We start from the raw sequence: 24750 nt of genomic DNA on the forward strand, positions 1-24750 counted from the left end.
TTTCCCAGCCTTGTCTGAAGAAATGCTGAGAAGATCCCAGTGCATAAGAATAAAGCATGGAATAACTTGCACTCTCAAAAGTGGGAAGAGAGTTGAAAGGGCAAATGAATGTGACACACACTCTTGGTACAAGGAACAAAAGGGTCAGAGAAAAAATGAAGGGAACAACATAGGCTATTGTATAACTGGGTACAAGTGCAAGAGACCAGCAGCACAAAGGGAATTAATTAACTAATTAATGGCTGTAGCTTTCCTTAATTATCTGTTGCTGTATCTCAGCATCCAACTACAAGTTTCTTCATCATTTATGTTGGACGCCACCACAATTTTCAACTCCTGGACAGGCAAGATCATCAGTCTTTAGTGTTTGACACATTCCTTCCAATCAGAGGCAGGAGCATAAGGAAACATGTATCCCTAAGGGGATCCAATCACTTTGCTTTACCAAATCAATTTCATACAAGCTCCATAACCTTCGTTATTGATAATACTTAGGCTGACTGTATTCTATGTGTATGATACTCAGTTTTTCTTTTGAAATTTCTTCAGACAGCAGCCACAAAGCCGATGAAGTTTAATTGACACAGCTTGCACCGAATTAATTATTTTAAAATTGTCTGTTCTTTCTGGGCACAATATGGAAATGTAAAGGAGGATGATCTATTAATTTAACACAGGTTCTATTAATATTTAACAGGTTATATTAATTTAAAATAGAAAGAGTCAAATGCAGCAACTAACAGAACATGCAAACAGCTATTCACTGTAGTTTGCATCCCTGTGATTACTGGTTGGGCTTTTACAATCAAAGCATTCTATCCTCAGCTAAGAGAAATGGAAAATCCTATTGCATTTTTAAGGCTTTCCTGGACATCCACAACTTTGTCTTTTTCTGGGTATATACCTTAAGAGCAATACTATCATCCTGATTTTAGTTTGATTAATGCCTATACACAGATGACACTTGTGAAACGTAAAAAATAACTTTAAGACAGCATATTGAAAATATGCCTAATACAGTTATTATAATAAAAAATTATAAAACTCTCCAAACATTAGTAAAAAGTGACTAATCATATCTGATGCCTACATTTTCAGTTTTGAAATTATTTCCTTGTAAAGATACAGTCATTCTTCTGTTTTCCAAATATGAAAATTTAAGGATTCAATCAGCTGTACATAATAGCAGACCTGGCAACTCTTGAACAGATTTTCTTCTTTATGTATCAAGACATGAGCCGTAATATTTTCTGCAAATTCCATTTTCCTTGACAGAAGATTCTGCCATGCAGAAAGAGCACAAAAATATTTACTTCTATGTCTTTATTAATTACAAGGCTATTTTCTACCACACATTTTAAATTAATAGCTATTCACAAAGCAAATACACTTGCATAGTTCCCACTTTCTCTTTCTGTCTCACATGCCCACACGCACTCATAGTAACCTGTAAGTAATTGAATTGCAAAAGGAAAACAAATTTAAATTATTAGCAATAAACAATCACCAGTGCTGAAGGAAGAAAATATACAAACATTGCAAGAAGCAGTAGAATGTTGTTTAATGAGTGATTTGCATCCCTCAGCTCACATCTGAAATCTCTTGCTTAAGCTAGAAATGTGGCGTTATGCTGGTTTGGTCTGGAGAAATTGTGGGTTTGGAGACCAGCTACTACCTGGTCCACTGTTTTTAACTTCTCCCTTCAAATTCAGGGATGAAAGATTTAAATATACTGAGGAAAAGTTTAGAAGCCTTATCTTACAAAAAGGGATAAACAGATATACATGTCACCTGGTCCCTATTGAAACTTGAATCATTTTGATCTTGAGAACTGAGATGCTGGTATTTAATTAATAACTAGTCCTCACAAATCTCTCAAGAAAAGGTCAGAGCATAATCTGCCATAATTTATGTGAATTTTCAGTGGCCATTGGATCTGTTGTTTCCTTGTTTAGCTGACACACACTTAACATGAAATCCTAGACAGTGACCCAAAGTTAATTTTAATACACATGGTTTGAATAAATAGTGATTTCATGATTATTTGGAATTAACCAAACTTGAGGAGGAAAAAATAACAAAGAATCATATAAAAATATTTTTTACTTATTAAGGAAACTAGTGCAGAAAGAACAATACTCGCAAAAAAACCCTGTAGAAATGTATGTATAAATTAAAATATCTCAGTGGAAGTGCACTGAAAACATATGCCTTACACCACAATTTAAAGAAATCATTAAAACTTTACTTTCAAGTTGTTTAACTCTTCATTCAATGTGTCATAAGATCAAAATATGGTTTATTCTGAAAGTGAATACAGCTTATCTTTCCTTACAATAAAAATCATATTGGCTCTCACTCTTGAAGTCTCCCTGAAACCAAATTTTGTCAAATATTAATATTTCTTTAGAGTCCACTTTCTTCAAGCGATACTTTTGCTGAAAAATTCCTGACTGACACTTCTCTGAAAGCATTTGGGCTCACAAGACAGTAAATATATAACTAGCTTTTGGAAGGCTTTGACAAATACATTCATAAAGATAACACAAAGGTAAACACCGCTCCAGGTAACTTAATTTCAGATGTCTGTTTAAACCATTGTCAGTTTGAGATACAGAGATTAATCTATCTCAAAGCTCAGGTTTATCTTAACCACAGGATACATCTCATTTCTCTGAAACTCAAAATCCCTCCAGCACAGCTTGAGTAAGGAAGAAAGTGGTTTCCTTCCTAACTGCTTACTTTCCTTCAGGCAGCCCCATCTTTACCTTAGCACTCAGTGTATTACCTTCATCTCTTAACTCCATCTATGTTGTGTTTAAAGGTAAAGGCAGTTCAAAGGCACATGTACTTACACAGCCCCAAAACAAGTTTTGAAGCATCCTGTATTAACTTCAGACCACAAAACATGCACTTGGGTGTGCTTATCTTTCTCATTTTCACAGGCGTATGGGAATGACAGTCATAAGACCTGGAGGAAGCCTTCAGAAATGTGTACAGCCTCTGTACAAAAGGGTTCATACTCTAAATTGAAACAATTAAGAAAAGTGGTTTGTCTCTTAGTTATGTTGCAGTGAGTGATCTACTTTGAAATTCTATTTATAATGTGCAGCAGTAAAGGTATAAATTTCCCACAGATACAAAAGAACTGTGTTCAGAGGGATTGGAGGTAAAGATTGCTACTGCGAGCTGAAATCATGGGACAGGACAATGTCCTGTGGGACATATGATGGCTTTTGGATCAACTCTGGCTCTGCATTTCTGTCATAAAAGCCCACATGGGGTGAATTTGCATGAAAGAGCAGGGCCTGTGCATGTGATACCAAAAACCAGACCAAAGAAAGAATGGGTGGGTGCTGAGACAAGTGAAACACTCCTAAGAATACATAAGGTCAGGAAACTCTCAGTCCTGTGGATTCACAAGAACAGAAAAACTCAGAATATCAAGATTCTCCAGTCTCTCCAGGCCACAAACATGTCGTGATACCAGACAACAGCTCGTGTTGGTGAGTGTCTGAGTGTGAGTCAAAAACTGGGCATAATGTGTGAATTGGTATCTGCTGTTAATAATAACAGCTTGATTTACTAATAGCCTAACCAGTAAGAAGTGATCTAATAGACATTAACTGTAATCTTTTTCTCTCCTGACTTAAATACCGACCAGGAAAATTTGCAAATTTACTTAAGAAACCATCACATCCTTGCTTAACTCTTTAGGACTAGTACAAGCTCATTAATTGTTTCCTGCCTGAGCCCCATCTGTACCTCAATGACCAATAAATGTTCCACTAATCCTGCTCATTGTTCCTTCACTGACCTGCCTCTTTTGCACTGTGTTGGTCACAGTATAGGGAAGTCTGAGATGTTGCATATCCTCAGGACAGAGTTCTGAGTCAAGTACCAGATTAAATGCTATATGGTCACTATGGAGTAAGGCCTTTCTGTCTGCTCTACAGCAATCTTCTCTTGTATCTGCAGCAAAAGGATGATTTATTCAGAGGGTCTGTTGTGGTAATTCCTGAACAATGGAGAAGGGATTTAAGGGGACCATTGGAGTCACCAAACCCGCAGTTGTGTTAATGGAATGAAACATGCTCAACAGCTCCTTTCATTACTTGGTCATTACTGCAGAAGTTTTCTGTCACCATTTTTACTCAGACCTAATTCCAGGCCTTATTTTTCTGATTTTTAGAAACCCCCCTTGTGATATACTTTATTCTTTTCTTTACATTATATAGTCCATATTCCAGTTAGTGTCTCAAAATACTTAGAAGCAAAAGTCTGTTTTGCTAGGCTGACAACTTTTTGAAGTCTCTTCATTATCCTCTGACTGTAAAATGGACTTTGTAATCACCTGATCATCCCTGAAGACATTCTTTGTATTGTTCCAACTCTAGCACATATTTTTGGTAAGTGAAGTATTGTATTCAGTTTCTTAAGCAAAATATCTCAGAGTTGTTCTGCTGTTTCCTGCCTGATTTTCCTGGAATCATAGCACCATTTTAGCTAGCAAATATGTTAATACCAAGTCCAACCATTAACTCAGCACTAAACCTAGGGGCCTGTGGCCCTAAGTGCCTCATCTATATATCTTTGAAATAAATTTATGGATGGTGACTCAACCACTTCCCTGGGGAGTCTGTCCCAGGATTTGACAACCCTGCCAGTGAAACTTTTTTTTCCCCAATATCTCACCTGAGCCTCCTCTAGCACAACGTGAGGCAATTTTCTTTCATGCTATCTGTTCTAACATCCATGGGCACTGGCATGTACCTGGCTACATGGACACAGTGTCCATAAAAGAGGCTCTGATCATCAAGGGCTTGTATGCTGAGAAACAGACCTTACTCTAAGGCTTCCTGGAGTGGGTTTAAAATGTCAGTGAGAATTCAGTTGGTGGACACCAATCAGCAAAGAATAGTGCTAACTGAAACTACTGAACCTCAGTATAGGATCTGACATGATAATGGATACCTTACCTATCTCTCATTAGCACATCTGTAGTGGGATTTCCCCCACCCTGACCACATTTCCAATGGAGTGGCAGTGACTTTCTGGTTTTCAGAGGTCTCTATCAGGTAGGAGAAGCAGGATGCTCTGCAAGGGAAGGTCAGCCAGGAACTGAAGCTGACAGCAAACCAGTCATGAAGCAAAGTCCTCACAAGAGTTGCAATCCCATAGTAACTGAACAAAAAACCTCTGGAATAGGTCAAAACATCAGCAAGGTTAAGCCAGTAGTGCAGACAATCCAGAAAAAACCAAGATCAAGAAATAAACTCAAGTCAGCAGATCAGAGTCAGGTATCAGCAAAGTTTGTGGCCAGATCCCAGCCAGCCTGCCAGCCTGCTCTCTGTAGCTCTAGAGAGACCACAAGCAAGTGTCTGAGGTCCTGAGCAAAGAACAGGCAGCCTCTGGCCAGACTCTCTGCTGTTCCTCTCATACCTTTCTGCAGCAGTCTGACCCAAGGTTATCCTGTGCGATGTTACACAGAACTTGAACAAGCACAGCCCAGTGAGAAGGGGAAGAGGTTGCAAAGATTGGTGTCCTAAGGGCCCAACAGCATGGATGTTACTGAACTCAGAATTCTGGATAAAGAGTAGATAGACACTATCAGACAAAAGCAAGATGCTGGCAGCGTCATAGAGGGGAATGAGTGTTTAGACTGGTGTAAACAGCATTATGCAAATTGTTCCAGTTGTCAGAATGAGTCAAGTAGCCACTCTAATTAACAGAAGCTTTTATTTTCCTGAAGTTGCTATTCTAGAGTGAATGAGAGAGGGGGTAGAACTACTAGCAGTTGTCACCTGAAACAAAAAGAAATTCAGCAGAGGAAACAGGAAGGTCTGTAATTTGAATCCTAAGGAAGATCTTTTTTTAAGAGAGTCTGCCCAAAAAGGTATGACCAAATAAGGAAGCCTTAAGCCTACCCCAAAGACAGAGAGGGTGTAATTTTTTACTCACCTCTAGTGATAAACACCATTTCTGTTGATTGGAGTACAATTTCTTCCAATATGACAGGTAAGCTACAAATTAAAGGAATTTTCTTTGCCTTTTTTTCTTCTGAAGTGACTAAAAAATGACCAGTGTTCTGCACTTTCATACCCCTTTTTCAGGTGAGAAATAACCACTTTGTGAACTGCTCTGCCTGTGCCACCAATGTTGGTCCCACAGTAAAACAATTCCGATGATGACACCAGATACGTAATAATTTTTCATATAAGGTCACAAGTACACTTTTTGAATTTTATTGGAGGTTTTGTCTCCTTCAGCTTGGAGATTGATCTGCTGATAACGTCTAAAAAGGTGAACAATATTTCTATTGGTTCCTTCAGGTAGCTCATGCTAGCACGTGAATCTATATATTTCCTCCTTCGTAGTCATTTGTGAGATACTGGAATGCCCATCCAGAGTTTTAGCTAGGCAGTGCCTGGAGAGTCAAGTTTCATCCATCCATGGTCAAGATGGCAACAAAAAGACTTTCTGCTCCAGTACTGTGGTTGATTCTTCTCTCCATTCAGGTCTCCCTGTGTAAGTACATTCTTTATTTTGCATAAGGCAGTGAGATTAAAAAAAAAAGTATGCAAATTTAATATCATTAGGTTATTCTTTTACTAACCTCTAAAGCAAAGTGACAAAATGGTGTTTATGTTTCTGTCTTTGATTCAATCTTCTTGGTAATCCTGAGATAAGGAAATGTAAGCCTTTTGTAAAAGTTTTGTATTTTACTTAGATATCAGTGACTGGCCATTCCCATAAAAATTCAAGTCCAAATTTTGTAAACTAAAAGCTGTACTAAAAACCAGCTGGGTATTCTTACTACTGTCTTATCTCCCCTGCTGAGCTCTTTGTAGACAGAATTAATAATTCTGGGTCTTTTTTCAACACCAGTTAAAATTATGCAGCTCTACCCTCTGTGTCCAGTGGAGTGTTGGTAACACAACATCTCCTCAGTTGTTCCTGTATATCTGAAGCTTATCACTGTTTCTCTCTCTGCACTTCTGGAGCTATGTGTACATGCTTGATGCTGGTGATGAGAGACAGATTTGGGAACCTTGTTTTTTTCTCCCTACACATGGAGGTGACATTAAGGCATTGTGGTGGTGGTGTCATCCCCATATGATGAGAACAAGACTTCAGGGTTGGTGTTTTGCTATAGCATGGCCCTAGTCTTGAAGGTTCTCTCCAGTTGTGTGGATGCAGTCAGAGTTTACATGGCAGGGAACAGGAGGCACTCTTGACGTACATTCTCATAATATGAAACATTTCTTATTTAGACATCTTTGTAGTGACGTTTTAGTGTCAACTGAGCTGTACTGCAGAAATGAGAGTGACTTTTCTGCCAACTCCTTGTTAACATCAGGGAACAGTAACAGACTGACTGGAACATGCAGACAAGAGTAGCTTTACAATGACACTATCATCATCAGCACCTACCACCCCCATCTCTGATCTGGCAGCACTTGCACTCTTCATGCTGCTACAGGTATTCTGATGTTCCCCAGGCACACAGCATTGTGCAGATCAGTGCAGGAGTCACAGCTCTCCAGGAGTGAGCTGGAAATCTGCCCCTGAGGCAGCCAGCCTAGGCTGGAAACCTCCTCTGAGGGCCTGGAGACAGGAATGCATGGCGCACCCTCATCTTTGCCCATGAGAATAACCGGGTTTTCAGCTGGAGCAATCAAAAATCTCATGCCTTCTCAGCCAAGCAGAACACCAAACACCAAATGAAGGTACTTGCAGGACATGCTGTGAAATGTGAAGAAATATGAAATTGTACCTGTATGTATCATAAAAAAATCACAGAAGAGTGACTACAGCAAATTATTGATTTTATTAGGAAATATTTAAATATCTCGATTCAGTTGTGCCTACTTCTGCATCCAGTCTTGCATGCTGTTACACGTTGAAAACGTCGTTTGTACAATTATTTAAAAATTCAAGTGCACAGAGGTCATTGAATTGAGTGAAGAGCTGTTTGTTTTGTTCCTGGATATGGCTAATAGAAATGGGTTGTCTGGTTCATTTAAAAATGTTTTAGGAATTCAACTTTTCTTAGAACTCATTACCTTTTTATATGTATAAATATTATAGCTGAGAAAACTCTTTTTTTGGATTATATTCATTAAATGCTCTGGCGGTTCTCCAGAATATCTTTCTAGAGACTTACAAGACTTATTACAGATAGATAATGCCCCCTCTGAGACAATATGTTGCAGGCACAAAGTGGTTTTCTAGTTACCTGAGGATTGTACTATGCATGTGATTTTCTTACTATGGAGACTTGAGGAGAGAGGATATTTTGCAGAAAAAATAGGTTTTGGGAATTACCAATTGTCAGTCACTTGAATAACCACCTTTTTTGTTTGTTTGTTTGTTTCCAAATTTAAATGATAGGCAGGAAATTGTGAGGAAATCCAGCAGTGTTAGCAAAGAGGTAAAACCTTTTCAGAAGAGGTGTATGAGAGGTGATGACGTGTCAAAGCCATAGTCTATGTATGATGAAGCAGTTACAGACCACATGAAGATGGAGGCAACATTGCCTTCCAATTGACTATTGCTAGCAGTTACTCTGCAGTAAGAAGCAAAACAATTGTTAGTTTTGGAAAGAAATGGCTGTTTTAGCACCAGCTCATGGGTTAAGACTGATACATTTGCAGTGAGTAGAGAGAAGAATTAGATTTGTTTCCCAATGCAAAGAAAAATTAAATATTCTTATTTCACAATGTCAGAAAACAGCAAGATGTGTGATACGTAGAAATGTCTCCCACCAAGCTCAGTGGTTCAGCCATTGAAAGAAGGAATACTACCCAGAGGAATCTTGACAGGCTTGAAAAATGAGCCTCACCCCATGAAGTTCAACAAGGCCAAGTGCAAGGTGCTGTACCTGGCTTAGGACAACCATCAGGATCGGCACAGACTGGAGGATGCATAGCTTGAGAGCAGCCCCATGAGAAGGACTTGAGGATACTGGTGGGGACAAATTGGACATGAGCCAGCAATGTGCCCTTGCAGCCCAGAAAGCCAACTTTGAGCTGCGTCTTCAAGTAGCCCCCCTGACCTTACCACCACTCCAGTAGCTAGCCTGGCCCCACTGGTCCCTCTGGTAGCCAGCTCCTACAGTTACCTCACTCCCAAAGACACATACACATTGGTTTTCAGGCCAATTAACTCACAGGATAATGAAGCTTGATCTACTGTGGCAATCACACACTGACAGGCAGTCCCCACTCCAGTTGCTGTGTTTATTGTGGCAGGCTTTGTGAATCACAAAGCAGGGACATTACTCAGCATTTCCCAGCCCTGATAAGTCAGTAAAAAAGAAAGTTTGACTGTCATTAGAATTAATTTACATTTTAGCAGTGCAGTTAGCTTAAACTTATAAATACAGACATAACTCCTTGCAAAAAAAAGTCTTTAAGTTGGACTATTTAGGAAGGTGAACCAAATAAGTCTGATGTAAGAGTAAATTAAGAGCAATACCAATCTCATTAACATCTGCAGTACATAACCATGATTAAGCTCTGTCCTTTCTCTGTCTGAAGGCACTGATGAATTGAGGCTGTCTAACGGAACTGGCCCCTGCTCTGGGAGAGTGGAAGTAAAACATGAGGAGCAGTGGGGAACCGTGTGTGATGGCGACTGGACCATAAAGGATGCTGAGGTTGTCTGTAAGCAACTACAATGTGGATCTGCTGTTAAGGCCCTAAATCGAGCTCCTTTTGGACAAGGAACTGGACCAACGTGGTTGTACCGAGTTGATTGCCGTGGTGATGAATCTGCTCTATGGAACTGCTCGCATACAGGATGGGGTGCTTTTACCTGCCCTCATTACTTTGATATTGGAGTGATCTGCTCAGGTAAGAATCCAGGCTTGTACAATAGGAAAAGAGATACAAGCCTAGGATCAAACTTTGTCCTAGTTGGATAAAGCCAAGTACTCCTGCTACTCATCCAAAGCAAGTTGCTCGAGCATTAAGTCTTCTGCTAACTATGAGTGCAAGCTGACTTTGCCTGGGCACAGCAATGACATCAAATGACATTAAATTACATAGAACAGAAAAAAACCCCAATCCACTATTTGTTTCCACCACAGCTCTCCCGGCAACAGGGGAGAACTTGTCATTAATAAGGAATTGGGGCTAAAAAAGCAGGTGTAGGTGGAGAAGCAAGAAAATGCAATATTATGTCATATAACTTCCCTTCTTCTCCAGATCTTCAGGTAGGCTAAGACAAGACAGTCTGCAATGGCAAAAAAAAAAAGACCAATACCTGTTTGGCTGCTTCCTGTGCAAGATGTGCATGGTTTTACTCTTTGGAAAAAGAACCACTGCAAGAAGCTTTTCCTTTGTAGCTTCAGGAGTTTCCATTTGTCCTTTTTTGATTTTTGTAAGGTTCCTGTCAGCCCATTACTCTATCCTGTCTGGATCTCTCAGAATGGCAGGTCTGCCTCGTGGTTATCTCCCCCCCCCACCCCCCCAAAATCATAAGAGTGTACTCCATCACCACCTCCATGAAGATAAGACACTGGGCGGAACAGGCTCCTGGAAAGACCCAACAAGTGAAAGTGATATTCCACTTGCTGACAGTCTTCAGGTAGAGTGCAACTCACTAATGACTGAACCTGACCATTCAATCAGCTGCTTAATCATGTTGCCTTTCCAGCCAGACAGTAACATCCGAGTTCTTGGACATAAGAATATTGTGCAAGACAGTGTTAATGGCAGCGCTAAATGTGAGGCAAATGGCATATGCTGCTGTCCCCTCATCCATAAACCCATCTTAATCAGAGAAAGCCTTATAGTTCCACAGGCATGATACATGCTTGATGAAACCATGCTGACTCTTCCTATTTATCTCCTTATTCCCACAAATGAGTTTCTACAAGTCTCACTCCATCTTTTTTTTCAAGCACCAAAGTGAGGCTGCTCAGCCTGTAGCTCTCTAAACTGTTTTTTTAGCAATTTCTGAAACTGGGTGAACATTTCCTGTTTCCTCTTCCTGGGTGCTTCAGCTATTCATTGAAATAATGAGGTCTCAAGGACACACAGTAGTAAATGGCTATTTGTCTATTTATCTATTTGGGGGTTGCTACTTCTCAGTCATTTACAGATGCTCAAAGCTTCCTTCCTTCTTTCCCAAGGATGTAGTATTTTCACATACTGAGAAATAAGCAATCTCATACACCATTTTGTTCTTTATCAGTGCTATATAGGAATTGCCCCAGCCACAATTCAAAAGTATCAGTCATCCTTAGGGAAGTGAAATGTGTCTTGCCCATTAAGGAGTTATAAAAATAGGTCAGTAGAACCAACCTTTGATGTTAGATTTCTTATTTTTTGGTTTTTTTTCCAGGCTTCTCTGACATGCATCTGACTGGAGGGGACACTGCCTGCTCAGGACTTCTGAAAGTAAAGAAAGAAGAAACTTGGGCCACTGTCTGTTTCTCACACATTGATTTCAAAACTGCCTCTGTTATATGTAATGAGTTAAAGTGTGGCCAGGCTGTGGATACCTTGAGAGGAACTCACTTTGGAGATAGATATGAACTGATCTGGCAAGAAGAGTTTCACTGTGTAGGGAATGAGACTCACCTTGCAGACTGTCCCAGGAGCAGGCACCACACTAACACATGCTCTCATGATGCCACTGTTGTGTGTTCAGGTGAGACTTTGGACTGATTAATGTAATTCACCCATGTCCTATATGCCTTTTTCCTGTTAACCCACTGTTCAGAGCATCTGTACACTTCTGTGGTCCTCAGGATCTTTGGATGCTTCCACTATCAGGCCTTGAGCCATTCAAAGGGGGACCAGAAAATAACAGAGAGCAGTCCCACAATGTCTCATTCACTCTACTGAGGGTCTGCATCTAACTTGGGCGGTTCTAATCACTTCACTACTACACAGATATGTCAAAAGGGCTGTTAATTCTTTTATGCTATTAGAAATAGGCACTCAACAGTCCTAAGAATGCTCTGCACATCCTTCTCTTATAAACAAAAGGGAAAATGGCCAGAGCAGACAAGCAGGAATATCAAGACATTAATTTCTTTCCTGTGGTGCCAATATGTATGTTAATCCCTGGCACTTCAGTTAATGATATAACTGGAAGAGGTACCATATCTCCAAAAGGTTGAAGGAGGCATAAGTTACAAATGTAAGGGTTTGGGGTTTAAAAAAAAAACCCAAAAACAAAAACAAAACAAAAAACGAACCAACCAAAAACAAAAACAAAACAAAAAAAAAAGTTGCCAGAGGCCTAGATGACTAGATGACTTTCATTGTGATTTGAAGGTAACATCACTTAAGAACTCCATAAAGTCATGGCTGCTGGGGGCTCTGAATACAGCTATGTATTGCCACCCACTGAAAAAGTGAAGATTAGGCCTAACAAATTTTTCTGAGGCCACAGTTCTAAAGGGATAAACTAAACCTGGGACAGAGCTGCTGGCAACAGACTGAAAGAAAACAAGCCTGGAAAAGGGTTGGAGCTCATGTCCATTTCCTGCCCAATGGGCTTAAGTCTGTTTCAAGACTGCCTTGGACACTGTGACCAGTGGCAGCCAAACACCTCAGTTAAGCCACCTAACAGGCCTTGGCTCCTGCCTCTATCTTGCAAGAGTCTTAGCTCAGAGCTGAAATCCTGGGCTCATTAGGGGTACAGTGCAAGGACAAGGTAAGGGTAGAAAGTAACAGTGCAAGAAGACAGAGGAACTTCATGGAGCTGGCAGTAGGACACCATTTATTGTCAATATGCTGATGGTTATGGCCTGGGGTGTTCAGAGCCTTGCTCTGGGACATGGATGAAAGCTAAGAATTCCCCACTGCAGTTTCTGCTTACCAGGAAATGTGACATGACCAGCTACTGGGAGAGAGTGTGATACCAGTTGCTCCTACCCTGAGTTCCTCACATGTGAGGCAGTACTGAAAGAGCCTCTGCAACAGAAGATGTTGTAAGGTAGCAGCAGTATGGTGAGGGGAGGACAGGGCAGAGCAGAAAGGAGACACTGAACTCAAAGAGTCAAAAGACTTTTTGTCATACAGTGAAGGTTACAAAATGGAAAATAGAGACTTTTTTCCGGGCTGGCTTATCAGCATCCTGTTCTAAGATGCTTCTAGTAACCTGACATATAAATGAGCGCTAGTTTCTTGCAGATAGAGCTCTCTTACAGTTTTCAGCACAGTAGCACAAAAACCCAAAAGTAATTGCAAAACTCCTTTATTCTTTCTGCAGGCTACGGTGGGTACAGGCTGGCAAACGGCAATACCACATGTTCAGGGAGAGTAGAGCTTCTTCACGGAGGCATATGGGGAACCCTCTGTGACTACCTGTGGGATTTACCAGCTGCCAATATCCTCTGCCAGCAGCTAAACTGTGGAATTGCACTACTGATCCCAAGTGGACAGTCCTTTGGGGAAGGAAATGGATCTGTCTGGAACGCCACATTCAGCTGCCAGAAGAATGGCTCACTCCTGAGAGAGTGTCCCGTGCGTGCTCTAGGTCAGGATGAATGCCCTGCTGGAAAAGAGGCTCATGTGGTATGTTCAGGTGAGAAGTGGGAAGGTCTAAGAAAAGAACTGAAAAACTCCTTCCTTGAGGAAAAATATGGACTCAAAATTCAGAGGGCATATGTGGAGTCAGGCTTTGTCATTTGACTGCTGCAACAGGAGTCAAGGCTGCACTTCAACTGTACCACAAGGCTGCTCTCTCTGAAATGCTCCTAGTGTCAGATAACAGCAGGAGCAGGGCTGCTGCACAAGCCAGGCTGAGCACAGCACAGGTAGAGTCCTTGCCACCTAGACACAATCCAAAGCATTTGCAGAGAGGACAGAGGAAGGTATTGGTAATAAGGTCTATGAGCAGTCCCAGACAAGTTGAAGCAAACAAAGAGGTGTAGGGTCTGGCTGGAGAGAACAGCCAGGCATAGCATGAGACAAGACTGGAGATGGTTATACCTGTCATGTACTTGAGGCAGGGACTGAATTCCTGGTCCAGGTTTAAGTGAGGACTTGGACCAGCAGTTGAAGGATGCAGAGCTGTAGGCCCTCAGTGATGTTGGTCTGAAAAATTAAGGTCTATTGGTTGACCCAAAGTCCCAAAACCTAGTGCACTGATTTTAAAAATTGCAGATGGGACATGATCCTGAGTTTTAGTCATTCTTCCCAGTAAAATAGGTTGGAATGAAGTCTACTTATGAATATGGCCCAGTTAAGTCATTTTTACTACTGAATGGTAAGGAAAACTCATTCCCATTCCCCAGTCACTTCCAGGTCCTGCCCATGAGCAGTTGCAAATGTAACACCCCGATATTCCCATTCTCTTACATTCAGGGTGTCCAGGGGGCAGGCTGGTGAATGGCACCACATGCTCTGGCATAGTGGAGATCCGCCATGGAGACACGTGGGGAAGACTCTGCCACTCCCACTGGAATTTGCAAGCTGCCAATGTTCTCTGCCATCAGCTGAATTGTGGCTATGCAAAATCAATCCAGATGAAAGACAGTTTTGTGGATGGAAATGGGCCTATATGGAGAGATGCTTTTCACTGTAAAGGGACAGAGTCCTGCCTATGGGATTGTGTTCAAGTGACTTTGGGCAATCCAACCTGTTCAGCCAAAGAAATAGCCACTGTAACTTGCTCAGGTAAGTCAGGGGTGGCCTTTTATGGGTAGTGCTACTTCAGACCAAAGCAGTGCTGGTGATCTCACTGACAGGATTTAGTTTTTGAGGTAGGGAAGCCTTTCTTGCTTCCCATTGCAGGCCCTTGTGTGCATGAAACCAAACAGCCTTAACAAGGGCAGTCTCCTCAATCAGTGGTGAGAATTAATATTTTGCCAGCACAGAAATTTGTCTTCCATTGTTTTCCTGCAAGTTATTTCTACTGTAGTGAGATAAGTAGATGTCACTCAATATATTTCCTAACTCTCTTGAGCCCAGGTCTTGTTGAATCACTCAGACTCTCAGGGAGTGAGAGCCACTGTGGTGGGCGAGTTGAGATTTCCCTCCATGGGGTGTGGAGCAGAGTCCTGGATGACAACTGGGACATTAGGGATGCCCATGTGGTGTGCCGACAGCTCCAGTGCGGAACTGCTGAGAAAGCCTATTACCTTCCAAAGTCTGAGCGAGGCACGGGTCCTGTTGGCCTAAGGAGTGTCCAGTGCACTGGAAATGAGACTCAGTTGATGCTCTGCAACGCCTCCCATTATCAGACAGTGCCAACAGGAGTTTCAGAAGATGTTGGTGTGATTTGTTCAGGTGAGTCGCTGTGTGAAAGGTACAGAAGGTTTCCTAGGATTTCTCCAGCCCACGTTGTGCTGTGGTGTCACAGATCTTAAATTGGCATGAGTCTGAGCTTGATGATAGTTAAGGAAAAAAGTGTAATTTACATAATGCTTTCTTCATCCGAATTTCTTACAGAATTCTCTTCCAGAGTCAAAAAGAACTATTAGAACACAGAAGCCATAAGAACACTAATTTAGCTATGATTGCTAAGCATTCTTACTGCCACTTGAGAATTAAATATCTTTTATTTTGTGACATTTCTATATTTATAGATACTTGCAGCTATTCTACATAACATTACTGTAGAATAGTTTCTATAGAACTATTTCTACTCTTCTCTGATTTTGCAACTCGTTTGTAACAGGAACAGTGTCTGTCTCTAACTAAATGAGTATAGACAGAAAACAGGTTGTCTGGCTTTCTAAGATAAGGTGATCTCTGCATATACTTGGTATGATTATACACTTCTTGCTGGCAATATCTCACCTGAATTATTAAAACATTCACCTGGTGCAGGAGTAGATATTTCCTCTTATGAAGTTTTAGCCTCACAGGACTTCTGCCCAAGCAACCATAGCAGAAGAACAGGGATATAACAAGAACATGATGTCTTAAAAGCGCTTTAAAAATATTGCCATTATGCTGACCTGTGAATTATAGTTGTGTTGCATGTTGACAGCTGGATTTTCTTCCTACAGGAAGCAGACAGATGAGGCTGGTGAATGGAACAAACCGCTGTGCTGGGAGAGTAGAGCTTTATCATCATGGCAGCTGGGGCACCATCTGTGATGATAACTGGGATTTATCAGATGCCAATGTTGTTTGCAAACAGCTTAGATGTGGGCATGCCATCGAGGCATTTGTCTCTGCTCATTATGGCGAAGGGTCAGGGCAGATCTGGCTGGATGACGTGAATTGCTCTGGGGCTGAATCTGATCTCTGGTCATGTCCCTCTAGGGCGTGGGGCCAGCACAACTGCCAACACAAAGAGGATGCTGGGGTCCTGTGCTCAGGTGTGTTTGGAAAACACTTTTCTAAGCCTGTGGGTTCAAACAGGAGGGTTGTATAAAAGGGAAGTCAAGAATAGCGGGGACATGCTTGGATAGCCTCCTCCTGTCTTGATGACAAGCACAGTTGCTCAGCATATCCTCTTTGTCCTACCAAGATGCAAAAGATCTACAGAAGCCCATATTATGCACCAATGCACACACACACACACACACACACACACACACAAAAGTCTGTGGTGTAGTAGGATATTTAGGGGATAAATTTGAGGAGTTTGTAAAGATTTCTACAGCAAGGGGCTGTGTGCTCCTTCCAGTCAGTTACCACTGGCTCTGAAACCAATGGGAGCAACCCACTGTGCACTACAGCATCAGACAATCCAAGTAGCTTATGGTAGCTCTGCACATGCATATTTAAGAATGGCAGCAGCAAGAGAGAGGAGAAACGAAAGAGAAGTGGAAAAAACCACAGATGAACCCTGAAGGGAGTGCAGTCTGTTAGGGCCCATGTTGGAGCCAGAACAAACCCTGAAAGGACAGCAGCCTCTTTGCCCCACAATACAGGAAGAACCAACACAAGCAGTTAGCACTGTAAAAAAAGTGTTATTACACAGGCAAGAAAGAAACATCACAGAAAGTCTGTGGCACTAATTCCATTTTTATGCCTTCACTTCCAGATTTCCTGGCTCTGAGACTGGTGAATGGCAATGACTGTGCTGGGCGTGTAGAAGTTTTCTATAATGGGACGTGGGGGAGCGTTTGTTCTAATCACATGTCCCTGCTCACCGCAGTAACCATGTGCAAGCACCTGGGCTGCGGAGATGGAGGAGAAATAGCCACGGAGTCCCAGTACAGCAGAGGGTCAGGGCCCACATGGCTGGACCACATTGAGTGCACTGAGCAGCACAGCTCGCTCTGGCAATGTCAGTCAGACCCCTGGGATCCTCAGTCGTGCACTAACCGAGCTGAAGAGACCCACATTACTTGCACTGGTAATCAGAAATGTATTTGTATATGGCCAGACATGTACATTAACCTATGCATGCACGTATGGACATCACAGTAATTACTTTGTGTGCACCTGTTATCTGGTGTATATTGTTTCTAGTTTCATGAAAATTGCAGCAACATGGATTTTTGTCTATATCATTGACTTAAATGAGTGAATTAAAATTACAAGATTATCAGAGTGCTGTGGACCAGTGAAATCCTAAGGAATTCCCTAATAAGATGGCGTCATTGCCTATTTTTTAATGCAAAAATCTATGATACAAAGTCAGCCTGTGAGATCTGAGTTAGGATGAGACTTCCCAAGAGGTCTAGAGCCAAGTCTATGTTTCTGCATGTAAGGAGGTGTATCTGTGTATACACATAGCCATGGACAAGCGCACAAATCCATTTGGTTCTAAAGGTCCATTTCTAATGCCTGTTCTTATGACAGTATTTCACACCTATGGGTATCAATATCTGTATTCATATATAATAGAATATATAAAAATGAAAAAATATAAAATAGAAAATAAAAATAAAATATAATATAAAATATAATAAAAATGAAATCTACATGACATTCAGATATCCTGAAAGGGATTGCAGCTGCCTCATGAGAAGAAGGAAAGCATAACCATCAGGAAGATTATTACTCACAGCAACAGCCAAACAGCCATCTGCCAAGAACTAAACAGGATATACACATATTTCAGGAAACAATTAACCTGATGGTTAATTTTCAGCTATTTTATACTCCCTCATTTTTTTTTCAGAGAATAATTAAATTATTTACTTCATTATTTAAATTCTGCAGGAAGAAAAGAGGCAACATCTCCAGCTGCATTTGCTGAGTGTCCAAACTCCACAAGTTGTTCAGGTACCTCCACTTCTTTGTTTTTCCTTATTGGTCCCTGTGGGCCTTCCTGCTGTTTCAGTAAAACAGATGGTTTCTGTGTTTTGCAGACAGGGAGAAGTTACGAGTCATGGGAGGAGAGGATGAATGCTCAGGCAGAGTGGAGATGTGGCACCAAGGTTCCTGGGGAACAATCTGTGATGACTCCTGGGACATGGCAGATGCCAATGTTGTATGCAGGCAGCTGGGCTGTGGATCTGCTGTGTCTGCTCTGAGTGAGGCTGCCTTTGGTGAAGGGACTGGTCCCATCTGGTTGGAGAAGGTACACTGTAAAGGAACAGAGCTGTCTCTTTGGGACTGTGCGGCCAAGCCTGTGTTTGGCAAAACCTGTGATCATAAGGAAGATGCTGCTGTGAATTGCTCTGGTTAGTACTGGTCCTTTATTACACATGTCTGTGAAGTAGGTGGGTAGGGGAGCATTATGCCAGCTGTACTTCCCAGTGACTAGCCCTTTCATAATTTTGACTGCTAAAACATCACAAATTATATGAAGATGTATTTTTCACACTTGCCTCTTAATCTAGACTCACCTTTCTTTTGCAGGTGTGACAGAAACAACAGCATCACCCACGAGAGCAGGTAAATTCTTTCTCTCTCTTTTCTTTCTCCAATCAAATGACAATTTAAGGTCCCAGATGCTTGACAGATCAAACAGCAGTTTATTTCAGCTCATCAGATAGCACTTCCCACAGACTTTCATAAAGGAACACTGAGAGGCACCACCCCCAACTGCTGAATTTTATCTGCTTGAGCAGGACCCATAGCAGAGCAGCAGGTGCCCTGCCTCACCCTGCTAGCATGGGCACAGCAAGGGGCTGCAGAGGAGCACCTCTTTGGGACACATGATTCTCTACCTGTTTCCTCTTGGTTTCCACCCAGATCGTCCCCGCCGCCCTGCCACAGGCAGTACAAGACTTTCAGTGCCTGTCATCCTCTGCATTGTCCTGGGGACCCTTCTCTGCCTGGTCCTTGCCATTCTTGCTGGGCAGATCCAACGTGCCAGGACACAGCACAGAGGTGGGTTTCTCAGACTGGTATGAAATGCCTCTTTTACATGGTCCCAAATGTTTACTTGCCTGGGAGGCAGTGGGGATGGGTGACTGAGATTAACTGAATCTGTTGACACGCTGAGATTTTTCATTACTTTCTGGCAGTGGAAGAGCCCAGAGGTGCTTATCCTCAGCCAGCACCTCTTGATGCCTTTCTAGGTACCAACCAGGCCATGTTGACCCCTGTAAGGCACTTCTCCTTTTCAAGACTCCAACCTGAATACAAGCAGAGACTGTGAAAGTGATCATTACCTTTTACTTTCAGGCTCCAGACTATCCTACGACCCCTTCTCTGAGGCTGTCTATGAAGAGATTGACTATAACCTGATGAGGGAAAAGCAGGGCGTGACTTTCCTCTCAGGTCTGTGTGTGTGTCTTGCTTTTCTCAAGGGAAAGCTCCTCCTTTCTGATCCCAATCTCATATCTTGCAGCTCCCAAATCTACTGAGAAATTTAAAATTCCTGGATGTGAGGAGAGGAGTTTCCTGCCCAGTGGACTCTGTCAATTCCTTTCCTAGGGACAATTTGTTTTGTGCAGTTCTCACTGCAGCCACAGAGCATAGATCAGTATAGGTCAAACAAACAAACAAAAGCCTTTTGCTGCAATTATTTAAAGCAGGAACAAATAAAGGAATAATTTGCATGTCCCTCACAGCAGCTGGGTCCCTGTAGGTTTCCTCCTGTGGATTACTTTTCTCCCTTTGTGGCTTGCCTTCGCCATGGTCCATGAGAGGTGTTATGGGGCCCCCTGAGGGATTCCTGGTTACTCCATTGTAAGCCTTGCAGAAGTAATACTGACTTTCAAAGAATATGCTGGACTTGGATGCTATTACTGCTCTTTTTCTCATTGTGCAGTTTTAGCACTTAAGGAGAGTTTAATCTGGTATCATGCTCTTTCTCATTTGCCTAGATTTTTATTCAGAGAGCTCAAAACCAAAGGAACAGTTTTATAGAGCAGACAGTGATGAAGAAAATGGTCCTGGAGCAACCCAAGGCAATGTGAGAAAGGGTTTGTACAAAGAAAGATATCCCAAATCAGGGTAACTTCTAATATCCAAAGTATTATGAGTGATTAAGAGTTTAATTTTATGTCCTAGTGATGTTTCCTTGTGATGGAAATCTTCTGTGTAACTCTTGTGGTGGAAGAGTGTCATACAATCCCATATACAAGTGCTAGTTTTCTCTTCTGTATGAGAAATTTAAAACAAATGCTTGCTGGTAGTTCTGCAGACACTTCACAGGATGCAGTCACATGAATCCAACAATGTGACAACTGCTTCTCCCAGACATTCAACCATAACAGCTTGTAAACATTTCCCTTATTTCTGAGAAAAATGGGGAGAATTAAAGCAGAGGAAAGACATATTCCAAATAAGAACACTGGTGTACAATTCGAGCTGATCAAGGGATCTTAATACAAGTGATCTAAAGAAAATACATATTCCTATCTGTGGGGTTTGCCTGTGGGGTACATTTGGTTTGTTGGATTTTTTTAAATTATTTAAAATAGTTGAGGGAGGGGAAGTGTTTGGAAAAGAACTGTATTTTCCTAGAGCTGATCAAAAAGCTCTGATAGCCATTGTCTGATGTCAAGAGAACAACTGCCAAAGGCACAAGCAGTTTTGCATCTCAGTTGCCCATATCCCAGACTCTGCTGCACCATGTCTTTATTTTCCACTGCTTTTCTCATATTAAGAACTTTTTTTTAGTTAAAAACAAACTAAAAGCTTTTGCTTACAAACCAAAACCTAAAAAACAAACTAAAAGCTTTGAAGCGCTTATAGAGAAGACAATTATTCTAAATGGTTTCTCTTTCCCTTATTCAGATTGAATATTGATTTCTAGGTAAAAAGTGAAACAGGAGTGCTTTGATTTACTTTTCTGTTTATACATGTATTATTGGTAACATATGTATTTACAATAAAAGTGTGCACAGTAACATTTGCTGAGGCATGGATTCCAGTTACAGACAAGTCAGTATTACAGCCCTGTGTTGCTGGATTATCACCTACTGCTTTCCTTAGTGGAAGTTAATACCTGTACTGTTCCAGAGGCCTCTCCACTGCCTGAAAATGCCCTGGAAGATGGTTATGATGATGTGACAGAAGCTCCTGGACCTAGAGATGCTTCTCTTTCTGAGCAGAATGAACAGGAAATCATTGGGATCCCTGGAGAAAGTGACAGAAACAAGGATTCCCAGACAGGTGAGGCTAGAAGAGCAGTGCTGTTCTGTTCTTACATCCAGCTAACCTATACCTCTGCTCTGCTTTCCTTACAGCCATAAAATTCTTGCCTGTGGCCAACCAACCTAAGTTTCCACTGCTGCAAATTAAAATTTTACTTCTTATTAGAATGACCATGGGGACAGAGGGTTGCAGTCATCTTTTAAACAGCCTTTTAAGTACTTGAAGACTGATAACAGTTTGTTCACATACCTACCTTCAGTTCTGCTCTGTATTTTGTTTCTCTACACATCCGCAACATAAATTAGTCAACTTTCTACTTAGGTCTTGTAGACTACACTCTGCCCATGATGTGTCTCTGCTCAGTCCATGTCAGAAGGTCCATATCTTTCAACAACTGCTTCAAACCCAAAACTTTACAGTATTTCTTTACAGCATGGTACTGAGATCTTACTAGTGTCAGGTAGAGCAGAAGGACCAGCTCTTACACCATATCCTTCTGTTTATGGATGCTAGTGTGATACTTCCTTTTTTCCAACAATATGACAGTCTTGAGAGGGCTCCATGTCTGATGCAGCTTCAAAGAGTGCTCTGTAGAATACTACATAGCATTAGACATGGATTTTTCAAATCATGCAATTGACTCTTTCTCCCTTCGCCTGTAGTCTCAAGTATCCTTATTAGATCTCATTCTATGTCCATGGAGGATGGATTCAGCTGGGTTTTTAACCTGGCACTAAATTTTGTCAGGCTCATATAATTCAGTAAGCATTAACAACTAACATTTAAGACAGACTTTTCTTTATCAGTGCATTTAATATAGCTGTGGAACACCCGATCTTAACTCTTACTTTTGGGGTAGTGATAAATATTTCTGGCCTATTGGAGATGTGGAAAAATAATCAAAATACAGGACACTAAATAACTAGAGAGACATTAGAGATTTTTTTTTTGACAGCCCACGAATATATTCCTTTTAACATTGTGTATAAAGCTCGATCCATATATATATATATAGACACGCCACAGAAGTCAGAGTGACATAAGCATTTCTCAGATCTTTCACAGGCACTCCTATCTAAGGTTCTAATTTCTGGAGGAGACAACTGGAAGCTGCACAACCACTCAGAGGTAATACCTACAGGATGTGCATTTGTCTATCACAGTGTTCTTCCCTTCATGTTTTCAGACTGGACTCACAGAAACAGGACCTCTGAGGCTGAGAGATCCTCATCCCCTGCTCTTGAGGATACAAGCTACGACGACATTGAAGAGCTGGGGCACTGATAGAGACTGCTGAGCTGTATTAACTTCTTCTGGAAACACACCACTGTTCGTAAAATGCTAATCCTGTACTAGCAGAACCAGAACAATCTGCATTTAGGATTCGTTTGCATAAGTTTTGGTTATTTTCAGAGAAGAGATAACATACATAAAAGATAAGGAAGCATGTCTGTTAAAAAGATCTTTCAAATTTATCTTACAATTTCTTGTTGTTAAGACTTAATGGATACTTTTGATTTTATTTTTAAATACCTTCATTTTTATTTTTTTTTACTTAATTAATTTTAAAATTATTATATTTTCTTATTAGAAGCTGTCCAAAGTTCTCAAATGTATGGTTTTCCTCTCAGATACATGGGGGCAGCTTCTGGGAATTATTTGGAATTGAGACTGAACTGCAAGAAAATAATCAAAATTCTGTTTCAGCCAAATCTTTGAGAAAGGAACTGTTGCTGATTGTTTCTGCAGCAACATCAAGAGATCTGACAGGTGTGCTGCAGGCATGATGTGAGGCACAGAAGGAGGGAAACACGTGGGATTTAACTGCATCCTGCAATCTACTTTTCCTGGCTCACTAACAGGAAAACTGGGAAAGTAGAAAGTTTTTGCAAGGAATAGTAAAAGGCAGAAGAAACCGACATAAGCATTGCAACAAATGTTATGCCCAAAAAAGATGTAGCAAGCTATTTATCCCTGTCAGCACTATCTGCACAGGACAGAACTTTTCCTCTCCAGGTGCACCAGGCAGGGACGAGGAAGAAGGAATCCCTGGTGACTCAGAGATGGCAACAACTGATGTCACAGGCATGATCCAGTTGAGCTGAGTGTTCCCCAGGTGACTGGGGTATATAATCCTCAGTGTGACTGATTTAGTGGACTGATATTAGGAATGTGTTAAAATTTGTAGCCAAACTCTTGAGCACTCTCCCTGCACCTGAATGACACCTGCACAGGGAAAGTTTTAGGATAATTGGAGTAACTGGATTAAAAGCATATTAACAATTAACAAGATTAATAAAATATGTAAAATGACTTAACTGTAGGATCTATCAGGCAAAGGATGAAATCCTAGAGAATCAGGCTACAGCTGAACTCATTACAAATCTATCTTTCAAATTTTTGAAAAAGCAGCTATGAAAGGAAGTTGTTTGTGAGTGGGGTTACAGGCAGCAGTGCTTGTTGCAGTCTGTGTAGCCAGCTGTGTTGGAGTCACCTCTGTGCGCACAAATTTATCTCAGTGACTTATTGCAACTCTTTAAAGTCACTCTCTGCAGTATTTCTGACCCCTTGAGAAAAACGTAAGGCACGATTCCTCTTTGGAGAAATTCTACTAAGTCTCCTGAATAGAATTTTTATTCAGTCACTCATTGATTCTTTTTTGCCACCAATATGCTTCACACTTAAGTTTCCCAGCTCTCTCCCAAATCTTTTCTTAACGATTGGCTCGCTGTCCAGTACTCAGGTGTTAAGAAAGACTTCAGGGAGGGGTCACAGCCTGTTGGGATTCAGGTTTTTCATTCTTGAGTTAAAGTTACCCAGATAAAGTTACCCAGAAAGCCGCTTTGCTAAAAAAATCAAGATTACAGCCAAAGGAGGGATCCAGGAGCACGTTCCGGATAACATCCAGGACTAAACGGCGTTGCTGCGATGGGGAGGGAACCGTGGCAGAACGAGAGCGTTTTGGGATTGCACAGCGTCTCTGTGGGATGGGCAGGGGAGGAACTAAAGGTGGGGAAAGGGAAGGGCGTAGGTGAACGGAGGAGGAACAAGTGTGGGGAAAATGGAGAGTAGGGGGATAAAACGGCCAGTGGCACGTAAATCGCTTGCGGATCCGGCAGGGACGCCGTGCTCCCGGGAAAACATGCTGGACTGCCCCGCCGAGTCCGCTCCCGGGTTCCCTCCTCGGAAGCCTCCTCTCCCGCGGCCTCGCCATGGCCAAGGGCACAGGCCGCCTCCCGGCCTCCTGCGATCGCACCCCTGCTCTTCCTCCCGGAGAACCAGCGGAGCAAGCGGCACGCCCGGGCCGAGCAAGCGGGAGCCGCGG

At 41.7% G+C, this 24750-nt stretch overlaps 1 protein-coding gene across 9 annotated transcripts; it reads left to right on the plus strand.

Annotated features, from left to right (window-relative positions):
• The first annotated feature begins 96 nt into the window (after positions 1 to 96).
• On the plus strand, positions 97 to 24659 carry LOC135294549 (antigen WC1.1-like). Of its 9 annotated transcripts, none has more exons than XM_064409951.1 (17): positions 97 to 3506; positions 6114 to 6528; positions 9543 to 9857; positions 11353 to 11661; positions 13234 to 13548; positions 14331 to 14642; positions 14937 to 15254; positions 15980 to 16294; positions 16966 to 17280; positions 18093 to 18155; positions 18242 to 18556; positions 18735 to 18770; positions 19071 to 19208; positions 19506 to 19601; positions 20150 to 20248; positions 21291 to 21443; positions 22612 to 24659. In XM_064409951.1, exons 2-17 carry the CDS (start codon positions 6453 to 6455, stop codon positions 22707 to 22709), a joined length of 3273 nt encoding a protein of 1090 aa, XP_064266021.1. In that variant the 5' UTR covers positions 97 to 3506; positions 6114 to 6452; the 3' UTR covers positions 22710 to 24659. The 9 variants fall into 9 exon arrangements, 8 of the variants coding, with proteins under 8 accessions (XP_064266021.1, XP_064266022.1, XP_064266023.1 ...); XM_064409952.1 differs by lacking the exon at positions 97 to 3506 and having other exon boundaries at positions 3567 to 6303; positions 6378 to 6528; XM_064409950.1 differs by lacking the exon at positions 97 to 3506 and adding an exon at positions 3568 to 6018.
• The last annotated feature ends 91 nt before the right edge of the window (positions 24660 to 24750 follow it).

The sequence above is a fragment of the Passer domesticus genome, chromosome 2 (assembly GCF_036417665.1).
Source record: "Passer domesticus isolate bPasDom1 chromosome 2, bPasDom1.hap1, whole genome shotgun sequence".
In the NCBI taxonomy this organism is placed as follows: domain Eukaryota; kingdom Metazoa; phylum Chordata; class Aves; order Passeriformes; family Passeridae; genus Passer; species Passer domesticus.

Excerpts from the sequence above, each read along its gene's own strand:
- LOC135294549 (XM_064409951.1), top strand. The coding sequence starts at position 6,453 with ATGGTCAAGATGGCAACAAAAAGACTTTCTGCTCCAGTACTGTGGTTG. Across the intron at positions 11,662-13,233 it reads TGCCACTGTTGTGTGTTCAG|GCTACGGTGGGTACAGGCTG; the intron begins GTGAGACTTTGG and ends TTCTTTCTGCAG. Across the intron at positions 15,255-15,979 it reads TGTTGGTGTGATTTGTTCAG|GAAGCAGACAGATGAGGCTG; the intron begins GTGAGTCGCTGT and ends TTCTTCCTACAG.